The 13818-nt window shown below is 40.8% G+C and overlaps 1 protein-coding gene across 1 annotated transcript in view; it reads right to left on the reverse strand.

Moving 5' to 3' along the window:
• ANKRD44 (ankyrin repeat domain 44) overlaps positions 1–13818 on the reverse strand; it is a 234646-nt gene that overhangs the window by 122921 nt on the left and 97907 nt on the right. Inside the window, exons 10-12 of the mRNA XM_082261307.1 lie at positions 11020–11134; positions 10821–10903; positions 2816–2879 (exon numbers count right to left, since the gene is read on the reverse strand). Of these exons, the coding sequence (XP_082117433.1) occupies positions 2816–2879; positions 10821–10903; positions 11020–11134 (262 nt within the window). The remainder of the gene's footprint in view (positions 1–2815; positions 2880–10820; positions 10904–11019; positions 11135–13818) is intronic.

Genomic DNA, 13818 nt, shown 5'->3' on the forward strand with positions numbered 1-13818 from the left:
TGTACTAATGCGGCGAAAATCGGACGTTGTATTACGGACGACAAAAATTATATAGCCCGCACATCAGGATTTTGTCAACCGAAAAGTCGGAGTCGGCTGTCGAAAGCACCATACTAACAATCCGAAAATCGGGAGATCGGTCTTCGGACGAAATTTCCCTTCAGATTTTCTTATCGTGTGTATGGGCCTTAAGGCTAGGTTTACACTTGTGTGGCTCTGCGAGCCGTGTTTTGCAACTGTAATTTGCACCTTGGCTGATCGCACGGGAGTAATCACCAGTGCAAATGTAGCCTAAAACATCCAAAAAAGGACAGTAATCCCCAGAAATGCCACTGTGATTAGATCACTGCTTTCCCCTGCAGCGTTTATCTTTTTTATACCACATAAACTGATGATATAACTTTGGCTGGCAGACCCTCTTGCTTAGCAATCAAAAAGTATAAAATTACTGGACTGGCTTTTTTAAAGTTGCTAAAGTCCTTTAAGAAGTAGCAATGATTTGGCTTAAAAAAAAAAAAAAATGTAACATATACTGTAAAAAAGTCTTCATGACATCTTTAAAAATACGCTCTGCCCTAACTAACGCCACCACACAGCTACCAATTCATTCCCTTGTTATATCTTACTTTGACTGTTTCAACTCCTTGTTGGCCTACTTTTACATTCCATCTTCAGTCTATCATGAATGCCACTGCCAGACTCATCCACCTTACTAGATGCTCAGTGTTCACCACCCCTCTTTGTCAATCCCTCTATTGGCTTTCAATTAATAAAATTCAAAATACAACATACAAAGCCATTCACAACTCTGCCCCAAGGTTCATCACCAACCTTATCCCAAAATATCACCCATACCACCCTCTTTGCTCCTCTTAATCATCACTCCCTCCCATGCTTCTCATCATGACTTCTCGAAAGATTCTCCCATCCTCTGATACTCCTTACCACAATTTGTCCGGCTATCTCCTATTTGATCTGCCTTCGGATGTTCCCTTAACAATTCTTCCTTTCAGGAGACCTATTCCACCTCCACCTAATACATTGTACTTTTACTTTCTCAAACAATTCACCAAAAAAAGTGTAAAAAATTTATAAAAATAGTGCACAGGTTTTTGACAATTCTTTTACGAAAAAAGAAAACAATGTCTCCCAGCTGTAGATCCATCGTCAATCACGGCAACTGAAAAAAAAAAAAGCTCCGCTGGCGAGGATGGCTGATTGCCGAATGCCTGCTCTGTCATTTGACAGTACTTAAATAGGTAAGGTGTGGGGTCACCTGGTGATGTCACTTGTTGACCCACCCCCTTGTGACATCACCGACCCATACCTACATAAGAACTGTTAAACAGCGGATCCTGCAGTAGGCAGTAAGCCTTCGCTGACATTGGCATTTTTTTCAGATCCATCGATGGCAGCAGCATTGTGATTGATGATGGATATTCATCAGGGAAATAGTTTTCTTTAATTAGCTGTGTTTACCAGAACTAGAAGCTGATAGTTCTTCTCTCTCAGCGGGGAGCGATCGAGGGTGGCCGGCAGCAATCGCGGCTGCCGGCCCTGTGCATCGGCATCTCTGCTATCTAGTGGGGGCTGGAGCGCACCCTCCAGCACCAGGTTCGCGACCGACGTAGGGCATTTCGCACAGGAGAAGTAGCCTGTCGCAGTAAATGTGCGGCAGGCGGTCCTAAAGCAGTTAATAAAGGAATTTTCAAAAACTGTCTAATATTTTTCTTTATTTTTGACATTTTTGTTTGCGAATGAGTAGGGGTACGATTTACCCCTACTCATTCACATTGGGGGGGTGGGATCTGGGAGCCCCCTTGTTAAAAGAGGCTCCCAGATTTCGATAAGTCCCCTGCCCGCAGACCCCCACAACCACTGCCCAGGTTTGTTGGGAAGATTCCTTTATCCCCATCAACATGGGGACAAGGTGCTTTGGGGTGGGGGGGCAGAGCCCCCACCTCCCACGTTGAGGGCATGTGGCCTGGTATATTTCAGGAAGGGGGGTTCTCGCTCCCCCCTCCCTTTCCTGGCCTGCCAGGCTGCGTGCTCGGTTAAGGGTCTGGTATAGATTTTGGGGGGGAATCCATGCCCTTTTTTTTTTTCATTTAAATCTTGGCTGTTTTTTCTGTTGCAGGCGCTGTTTTGTTTACTTTGGAAAGTTGTCAGTTGGAAAGCCCGCTTATATCTGATGAGTCACCTGTTGTACAAGGAAGCAGCGGCCAGCTTTACGGCCTGTTGCTTAACAACCAGCTATTCTTCACACAGAATTCAAAATGGTTGATTATTTTTCCACTGATACTAATTCAAATCGTTCCAAAAATGTGGAATTCCTTAAAAAATTTATAAACTAAATGAAATTTAACAAAACTAAACTAAACTTATCCCAAAAACCAAACTAAACGAATTCCGAAATGAAATTAGTAGCATACTGAATCCATCCAAAACTAAATTAATTTTTCTGTTCTGCACATGTCTACTGTCTATGTTGTGCATTTTTTTATCATGATTGTTTTTGCTTTCAGACAAAGTTAGGGAGAACAGAAGGAAAAGTCATCCTAAAAGTTGGAATCATAGGTACAGGTCTACAATGCCTAATGGTAAATCTCGTTCTGCAAGTAATCTCTTTATATCACAAGGATATCTACTGTAAAAGCCATTAATAATCAACAAGTACCTAAGTTTAGGCTTTAGTCAAGTTTGCAAACTTTACTAAAACATAAGCTATATATCTATCTATGTAGTTGAGCATCCATATTGTATATTATCATTTTTGGGTTTATTTGCTTATCTACATAAACAACAATTAACTTACCCTCCTGCTGCTGCAGCATGTAGACATGTTCTTCCAAAAATATCAGGTGTATTTATTTCAAAATCTAGGAACAGATGTAAAATATGTAATGCTTTAACATAAAACGTGTTTGTAAAGAATAAATGGCAAGAGATGTGCTTTAACTGAAATACTTGTATTGGTATTCCCATATCTATGACTGTATTGAAGGACATAAACGAAGCACAAAGTAGTACTGCTATCATTAGACAAAGGTCAGTTTAATTGTCCTATACATAATTGCACTATTTAGCAATGGAAAGACAATGGTCTGGACCAGCGTTTCTCAACCTTCTTCCAGTCAGGGCGCCCATGAAAAGTATTTTTGTCTTGAGGCCCCCCCTGTCCAAGGCTGGGTTCACATTACTGCGTGTCGCGGAACGCACGCAAAATCACACTCATTACTAACACCATAAGGGTGCCATTAATTCCTAATGATACCCCAAACATTGGCAAACGCGGGGTGTTTTTGGTGCAGCGCCATTTTAAAAAAAGGGTCAGGGACTTCTTTCACTCCATCTCTGCGGGTAGGGCAGCACGCCTCCACACAGATGTAAACCAAGTCTAGTTCACATGTGACGTTGGGAGGCGGTAAAAACACCTGGTTGAGCTGTTTTTACCACCTTCAACTGCTCCCCCTTTAGCTGCAGAGGCAGCAATTGGGGGTGTACACATGCTGTGGCTGCAGCTGAAAGTATACCCCCAGATGAATGGGGCTGCACTGCAACCACCCCGCAACTGTATACGTTCCAGGTGGTTGCGGTGTGGTGATGCTGTATATACCAGGTTAAAACAGGTGGTGAGGAGACAACATTTTTTTCCCTTTACTGCCTGGCAAATGCCTCTGAAAAAACAATCCGAGGATGGAAAAGGACTTGGGGGTACTGGTAGACAACAAGCTTGGCAGTGGCATGCAATGCCAAGCCGCCGCAAGCAAAGCCAACAGAATACTGGGATGTATAAAAAAGGGGATTCACTCCATAAATAAAGAGATTATTCTCCCACTCTACAAGACTCTGGTCCGGCCACATCTGGAGTATGCTGTCCAGTTCTGGGCACCGGTCCTCAGGAAGGATGTGCTGGAATTGGAGAAAGTCCAGAGAAGGGCAACAAAAATAATTAGGGGAATGGAGGACATCAGCTATGAGGAAAGACTACAAGCACTGAACCTTTTCTCTCTGGAGAAAAGACGATTGAGGGGGGATATGATATAAATGTACAAATACTGTACTGGTGACCCGAGCATAAGGAACAAACTATTCAGAGAAAGGAGATACAATAAGACACGTGGCCACTCACTAAAACTTGAGGAAAGGCGGTTTAACCTTAAAGTGCGTAGGGGGTTCTTCACTGTAAGAACGGTAAGGATGTGGAATTCTCTTCCACAAGCAGTCGTATCAGCAGGGAGCATTGATAGTTTCAAAAAACTATTAGATGGACACCTTAAAGACCACAACATACAGGGGTATACAATGTACGGTTAAAGCAAACACACACACGCATCATAGGTTGAACTGGATGGACTGATGTCTTTTTTCAACCTCACTAACTATGTAACTATGTAACTAATATATCCCCTGCGCACAAGTTAAATATTGATTGAGTCCAGACCTATCGCAGCTACTTTAAGGTGCAGATTGCTTTTCAGAGGAGCGTCAGTCCTTGCTGCTTTTTTTGGCCAAGCCCTAAAAAAGCAGTTCTAATAGTACAGGAATAGGGGTTAGGTTTAAAAGTAACATACACACATACACACATATAAACACACACACACACATACACAAACAAACCCACACAATAAAACACACATTTACAAACACATGTGTACACGCACACAGACACATAAACACTTGTATACACACACACACGTACAAACAAACACATGTACACACACACACACATTAAAACACACACATACATACAAACAAACATACAGACAAATACATGTACACACACACACACACATTAAAACACACACATACAAACAGACATACAGACAAACACATGTACACACACACAAACACATACAGTCAGGTCCATAAATATTGGGACATCGACACAATTCTAATCTTTTTGGCTCTGTACACCACCACAATGGATTTGAAATTAAACAAACATGATGTGCTTTAACTGCAGACTTTCATCTTTAATTTGAGGGTATTTACATCCAAATCAGGTGAACGGTGTAGGAATTACAACAGTTTGTATATGTGCCTCCCACTTTTTAAGGGACCAAAAGTAATGGGACATATTAACAATCATAAATCAAACTTTCACTTTTTAATACTTGGTTGCAAATACTTTGCAGTCAATTACAGCCTGAAGTCTGGAATGCATAGACATCACCAGACGCTGGGTTTCATCCCTGGTGATGCTCTGCCAGACCTCTACTGCAACTATCTTCAGTTCCTGCTTGTTCTTGGGGCATTTTCCCTTCAGTTTTGTCTTCATCGAGTGAAATGCATGCTCAATCGGATTCAGGTCAGGTGATTGACTTGGCCATTGCATAACATTCCACTTCTTTCCCTTAAAAAACTCTTTGGTTGCTTTCGCAGTATGCTTCGGGCCATTGTCCATCTGCACTGTGAAGCGCCGTCCAATGAGTTCTGAAGCATTTGGCTGAATATGAGCAGATAATATTGCCCAAAACATTTCAGAATTCATCCTGCTGCTTTTGTCAGCAGTCACATCATCAATAAATACAAGAGAACCAGTTCCATTGGCAGCCATACATGCTCACACCATGATGACACTACCACCACCATGCTTCACTGATGAGGTGGTATGCTTTGGATCATGAGCAGTTCCTTTCCTTCTCCATACTCTTCTCTTCCCATCACTCTGGTACAAGTTGATCTTTGTCTCATCTGTCCATAGGATGTTGTTCCAGAACAGTGAAGGCTTTTTTAGATGTTGTTTGACAAAGCAGAGACAGCGTGAGCTCCGTGAGGAGAGGCTGTTTGGTGGTATCACAGGACCGGACCCTTTTCGTTCATGCAACACTATCCTTCCTTAGCATTTGCCTCAAAGTGAGGAATGCACTGGATAGATTGATCCTTTTGTGACAAACGGATGTTCCCCACTACCTCATTTGTGACCACCAATTCATACCTGGCGGCTAATAAGGGACTAACCATTGGAACTATTTGTGATATGTTTTTCACATTAACTGGACACTCCATTCTGATCAAGGGGTGAAGCAACTAAGTAATGCCTGTTCTGTAGACAAGTTTTCAGGAATCGCCCGAGGAAGCGACCAAGCGAAACGCGTCGCGATTCCACATTTACCACAAGTGAACCCCACTTTTGTATGATTTGTATCATGATTTATCATGAATTGTCATATATTATATATGAGCTGCCTTGGTCAATAGAGGCATCGGGGCTCTAGTGGTTAATCAACTCTGTCTTATTGACTTTTGTGCATGAATTTATCATGTTTTATCAAATACATGTATATTGTTATATTTTGTACGCATATATGTAATAAATGATATTTTTTAGATGATTGTTGTACTTATTTCCATCAAGCTCAGCACCTATTATTAGCCTCTAAAGTCCCAATTTTTTCGAGAGGTTGAGAGACCCCATTGTTTTGTGGGACACTCTCATTCCCCTCTTCCTCCTACTCAATTGTATTTACAGGGATGTGGCAATAGTAGGATATAGAGTATCTCTCATTCTTTTTTATACTTCAGAATTCATCCTGCTGCTTTTGTCAGCAGTCACATCATCAATAAATAAAAGAGAACCAGTTCCATTGGCAGCAAAACATGCCCACGCCATGACACTACCAACACCATGCTTCACTGATGAGGTGGTATGCTTTGGATCATGAGCAGTTCCTTTCCTTCTCCATACTGTTCTCTTCCCATCACTCTGGTACAAGTTGATCTTGGTCTCATCTGTCCATAGGATGTTGTTCCAGAACTGTGAAGGCTTTTTTAGATGTTGTGTGACAAACTCTAATCTGGCCTTCCTGTTTTTGAGGCTCACCAATGGTTTACATCTTGTGGTGAGCCCTCTGTATTCACTCTGGTGAAGTCTTCTCTTGATTGTTGACTTTGACACACATACACCTACCTCCTGGAGAGTGTTCTTGATCTGGCCAACTGTTGTGAAGGGTTTTTTCTTCACCAGGGAAAGAATTCTTCGGTCATCCACCACAGTTGTTTTTCATGGTCTTCCGGGTCTCTTGGTGCTGCTGAGCTCACCGATGCGTTCTCTATTTTTAAGGATGTTCCAAACAGTTGATTTGGCCACACCTAATGTTTTTGCTATCTCTTTGATGGGTTTCTTTTGTTTTTTCAGCCTAATGATGGCTTGCTTCACTAATAGTGACAGCTCTTTGGATCTCATATTGAGAGTTGACAGCAACAGATTCCAAATGCAAATAGCACACTTGAAATGAACTCTGGACCTTTTAGCTGTTCCTTGTAAATGAGAAAATGAGGGAATAGCACAGACCTGGCCATGGGACAGCTGAGCAGCCAATTGTCCCATTACTTTTGGTCCCTTAAAAAGTGGGAGGCACATATACAAACTGTTGTAATTCCTACACCTTTCACCTGATTTGGATGTAAATACCCTCAAATTAAAGCTGAAAGTCTGCAGTTAAAGCGCATCTTGTTTGTTTCATTTCAAATCCATTGTGGTAGTGTATAGAGCCAAAAAGATTTGAATTTTGTCAATGTCCCAATATTTATGGACCTGACTGTATAATCACACACATGTACAAACACATACACACATACAAACACATGTACAAACACATAGTCATGTACAAGCACATACACACATACAAACACATGCACACACACATAAACATACACACATACAGACACATGTACACACATGTATCGGCACACACGCACACATGTACCGCATACAGACACATGTACACAGCTCTTTAAAAAGTTGCAATACAGTACCTTCCCTCACACAGCTGGGAAATGCACTATAGGGGAAGGCAGAGAGCACAGCACACACTCCCCCTTCCTCCTTCACTTTGTTGAGTGTTGAGTGTCAGTTCTGAAGTACAGTTTGGCTGGAGATCAGCAGCTCAGTCTCATCTGACATCTTTTCTATACCAGCATGCTGCAGCACCCCTGAGGACCTTTGGCGGATCCCCAGGGTGCCGTGGCACCTCGGTTGAGAAAGGCTGGTCTGGACAATGCAACAGTCACAGCACCCTTTCCTCCTTGCTTTTCAAAGAACTTGTCACCAGGCCATTAACCAGTTCCGGACCGCCCACCACATATATAATACGGCAGAGTGGCCTGGCTGTGCAAAATCACGTACATGTACATGATTTTGTGCACGCGATCTAGGGGGTGCACGCGTGCCAAAACGCCGCTCCTGCTAAGATTGGACACAGCGGGAACCGTGATGGCTGCCGGGACCCGCCAATTGTTCGAAGGAAAGGCAGAACGCTAGTTTGCCTTTGTAAACAAGGCAGACCACTGTTCTGTCAGGGAGTTAAAGAGAGATCTTGTGTTTCTGCTAAGCAGAAACACAGATCTCTCTTTTAGTCCAGTGCATCCATTCCCCCCACAGTTAGAAAGCACTCCCTAGGAGCACACTTAACCCCTTGATCACCCCTGGTGTTAACCTTTTCCCTGCCAGTATCCTTTATACTGTGACTGTGTTTTTATTTTAGCATGATCACTGTATTGGTGTCACTGGTCCTCAAAAAGTGTCGATTAGTGTCAGATTTTCCCGCCGCATTGTCGCAGTCCTGCTAAAAAATCACTGATCGCAGCCATTACTAGTAAAAACAATAACAAAAATAAAAAGTCAATAAATCTATCCCATAGTTTGTAAACACTACAGCCCAAACCAATCAATATACACCTATAAGGATTTTTTTTACCAAAAATATATAGCAGAATACATATTGGCCTAACTTGAAGAAATTATATATTTTTTATATTTTTTTATTGGGTATGTTTTATAGCAGAAAGTAAAAAATATGTATATATTTTTTTTTCAAAATTGTTTTTCTTTTTTTGTTTATAGCGCAAAAAAAAAATAAAAACAGCAGAGGTGTTCAAATACCACCAAAAGAAGTCTCTATTTGTGAGAAAAAAAGTAATCAATTTTATTTGGGTACAGCGTCGCATGGCTGCGCAATTGTCAGTTAAATCATGTCAGTGTCGTATCGTAAAAATGGCCTGGTCAGGAAGGGGTTAAAACCTTCCAGAACTGAAGTGGTTAATATCTAAAACAATCTTCCCATAGGATTACGTAAATGTCCGTTAATTTTAGGAATGTTTTTTTCTGTGCTCTTCTTGTGTTTTTATATTAGTGATAGAGTCTTTTTAAACTCTGTACTGACCCCAATACTTGTCCAACATTACCAAAGTTACATGCACCAAATTCTGGTGTAAAACAATGTGTACTAAACCACTTCTGGACTGGAAGAATTTACCCCCTTAATGACCAGGCCATTTTTTGTGATTCGGCACTGGGTTACTTTAATGAAAAATTTCGTGGTCCTGCGAGGGCTGTACTCAAATAAAATTGATGTCCTTTTTTCCCCTCAAACAGAGCATTCTTTTGGTGGTATTTCATCACCTGTGCGATATTTATTTTTTGCGCTATAAACAAAAAGAAAAAAATGACAATTCTGGAAAAAAAAAAACATTTTCACTTTCTGCTATATAACATTCTCAATAAAAAAAAATGTAAAAATCAAAATTTTTCACCTTTTTAGGCCAATTTGTATTCTGCTACATATTGTTGGTAAAAAAAAACCCAATAAGCGTATTTTGATTGGTTTGCTCAAAAATTATCGCGTCTACAAACTAGGTTAACCGGTTGCCGACCGCCGCACGACTATATACTGCGGCGGTCAGCCCCGGCCAGGCAGAGTGACGTATGGATACGTCACTCGCCTGTCACTGACTTGAGAGCCAATTGCGGGCGGGCGCGCGCCCGCCGAGGCGCGCACCCGCCGCGGCTCGTTCACTGACAAGTCAGTGCGTGTGACCGGCGGACCCGATGTCCGCCGGTCACACTACGATCGCTCCGGTGAAGGGAGAAAGGCGGAGCGGCTTATGTAAATGTAGGACCGTTGATCTTTGTTTTTACACCAATAGCCATGTCCCTATACAGTTAGAATCACGCCCCTAGGACACACTTAACCCCTCCCTCTCCAATACAGTTAACCCCTTCCCTGCCAGTGTCATTTTTGCAGTAACAGTGCATATGTATAGCACTGATTACTGCAGTAATGTCACTGGTAACCCCAAAAGTGTCAAAAATGTCAGTCAAGGGTCCGATCTGTCCGCCGCAATGTCTCAGTACCGGGAAAAAAAAATCGCAGATCGCCGCCATTACGCGTTAAAAAAAACACCAAAAATGACAAAAATCTTTCCCTTTGTTAGTAAACGCGATAACTTTTGCGCAAACCAATCAAAATACGCTTTTTGCGATTTTTTTTACCAAACATATGTAGCAGAAAACAAATTGGCCCAAAATGTTAAAAAATTTTGATTTTTACATTTTTTTGGGGGGGAATTTCATATAAAAAAATTTGAAAAATATTGTTATTTTTGCAAAATTGTCGCTCTTTTTTTGTTTATAGCGCATGATCAAAAAATCGCACGGGTGATCAAATACCACCAAAAGAAAGCTCTGTTTGTGGGAAAAAAAGGACGTCAATTTAATTTGGGTACAGCATCGCACGACCGCGCAACTGTCTGTTAAAGTCAGGCAGTGCCGAATCGCAAAATAGGCCCTGGTCAGGAAGGGGGTAAAATCTTCCGGGGCTTAAGTGGTTAATGTACATCAGCGTAAGTAAATGTATTTTTAAATACGCAAAAATATATATTATTCTTACTATATTAGGGAAGACACATCTTTCAACATATGACTACCCCTTTATTTTTCTTCCACCCCACTTGCACAAGAACTGAGGAAATTCATTGAATATTGTGCAGCATAAAATATTTATAACAAATATAGTAATTTAAAATATGTATTTTACCTGATGACAAGAGCTGTTTACAACACTCGAAATGCCCATATAAAACGGCTAAATGCAGAGGAAACATATTGTGGACGCCACATCTGAAAAAAATATAATTTGATGTTTTTATTGTGCTTATAAGTTGCTATAAGAAACATAACACTGTATTTAATTATAAGTAATGTACAAGAGACAATATATATATATATATACTTACATTGCTGTATTGGCTCCACTACAAAGAAAGAGGCTAACTAAACACTCACGCCCATATCTAGCAGCCACATGTAACGGAGTATTTCCAACTTTGTCTTGCAAATCAATACTAGCCCCTTAAGGCACACAAAAGTAAGAAAAGAAAAATGTCAAAACATTCTAAAATTTACAGTAGTTCTGTATAATAAAAACAAACATTACAGATGAAAGTGACAATAAACCCTCATTTTTTAAAGCATGTGCAGCAGTTGATTTCAGATATAACTAAAGGCGAAACTTTTTTTTTTCAGTTTTGGAGAGAGTGGAGAAGGATTAGAACACCGGTCAGTTTTTATTGCTGTCTTTGTCCCTGTTAAGGAGATTCAGCCTTTCTATTTGTCCCAAATTTTGAGTTGTACCTAGAAAAATAATAGAGGGGAACTCTTTCAATAGGGACACTAGTTCTGGTGACCTGGGGGTCCCCAACAAAATTCCCTTAACCACATGCCGACCGCCAGCAGTACATATACTGTGGCAGATCGGCTCTGTCCCGCAAAACGACGAACCCGTACGTCGCTTTGCGGGGCCGCGCGCCCATTTGCCACAGGGGAAGCTTATCTGCGAGCCTGGTGGCTGAGTTTGCCTCCGGGTTCCTGCGATCGTTACCCATGGAGACAGAACGGCAGTCTGCTGTCGTAAACACGGCAGACCGCTGTTCTGTCAGCAATGAACACAGGGATTCTGTGCTCCTCCTATTTAGGAACACAGGTCCCTGTGTTCATTCCATAAGTACATCCCCCACACAGTTAAAAAGCACCCCCTAGGGACACATTTAACCCTTTGATCACCCCACGGTGTTAACCCCTTCCCTGCCAGTGTCGTTATTACAGTAGCAGTGCATATTTTTAGCACTGATTACTGTAGTAATGTCTCTGGTCCCCCCAAAAGTGTCAATCTGTCTGCCGCAATGTCGCAGTCCCACTAAAAATCGCCACCATTACTAGTAAAAAATAAAAAATAAATAAAAATGACATAAATCTTTCCCCTAGTTTGTAGACGTAACAACTTTTGCGCAAACCAATCAATATACACTTATTGGGATTTTTTTTACCATAAATATGTGGCAGAATACAACTTGGCCTAAAATGATAAAAAAATTAGATTATTAAAAAAATTAGATATCTTTAGACCCGGTCCACACTAGCGCGACTTGTCAGGCGACTTGTCAGCCTGACAAGTCGCGCTCCCTCGCGGTCCATTGACTGCTACAGGACCTGTTCTAATAGGAGTGACACAAGTCGCTCCGACTTAGAAAAAGGGTCCTGTACTACTTCGGGGCGACCTCGGAGTGACCTGCATAGACTTCCATTATGTGAAGTCCATGCAAGTCGCTCCGAAGTCGTGGTGCATGGTAATGCACAAGTCGCCCCTGAAGTAGTACAGAGTTGTGTCGCCCCAGTGTGAACCGACTCTTAGGGTGTTCCAATTCAATGAATTATTTTCCTCAGCTGTTACCCCATTTTTATGGAATAAAGGTTGTTTTTCACTGTTTCATGACTGGGAAGAGAAACTTTGGATTTTGTGAGACATACCAAGTGCAGAGGTCCCCTGAGGGTGGCCAGTTAAGTGGCCATATCAAGATTGTGGTCTCTCTTTTTGGTAATAAACCCAAAACCAAAAATGTAATATATTGCAGCTTACCAATCATTAGATGTGGTGGCTGTATTCGTTTCTTTTTTTTAGGCTTTTTTCCCTGTCAATCTGGCCAGTAACACACCTCCTCTATTATACAGACAACATTCTAGATGAATGAGAGGTATAAGGAAATGAATACAGCCATCACGTCTAAGAATTAGTAAGCTACAATAATAAATATACATGTTTGGTTTTGGGTTTAAACTTGCTTTACCACATTTAGAACTTAGGTTCAAAGTCCCCATGATCGCACAAAATGGTGGTAAATCTGTACCAGCTTGCAGTGATCAACCAGGGAGACCCAGGTATATATGATAGAAAGCACAACCTGGAAAAGAGGTATAGGTTTACTAAAGAGAGGTAGATCCAAATTACACCATTACAGTGTATGTTTATTGAATAAACAATTGAAAAGGTAAATTATCTCTTCTGTTTTTATTCAATTATATCACCTCTATCCATAGGCACTGTTTGCATGAAAACTTAATGTTTATTCAAATATGTTAAAGTTGATTTTCATGGAGTGTCCTTACTTTTGCACATGATTGTGTATTGAAAAATATATGTATTACATTTGTACTGTATATATTTTTTTAAAGGGTCTCTATACTTGAAATTTTTATTTAAACTGTGCTTTGTGTTTTACATATTTGTACAATTAGTAATTACTTAAAAAGTACTGAATATTTACTACAAAGCTAATTGTTGGATAATCATGACATAGCTAAACTTAAACAGACGTAAAGAAACATTCCAGAAAGAAAAAACTGTGGTTACTTTTCCTCCACCAGCAATAAAATCCAAACCTTCACCTAAAGTTTGCATTTGACTGGGAAGTGTGGAAAATAAACTCCAATATTTAGTAAGAACACATTAATAGATCATGCTTAACTTGAACTAATATTAATATTACAAGAACTTTATAACAGTTTGTGCATGAGCTCATTAGAAATTACAATCTAAAAGGGAGGTCAAGTGGTACAAAAGATAATAAATGTGGGGGATAGGCTAATGGAGAAAATAAAGTACAGTTGTTAGATAGTATGCAGGATAGGATTCTCTAAAGAGGAGGGTTTTCAGGGATCACCTAAAAGTGGAGAGAGTAGGAGATAGTAAGGTAGATTGG

Source organism: Pelophylax lessonae (assembly GCF_965119305.1).
Source record: "Pelophylax lessonae genome assembly, chromosome: 6".
Taxonomy (NCBI): Eukaryota; Metazoa; Chordata; class Amphibia; order Anura; family Ranidae; genus Pelophylax; species Pelophylax lessonae.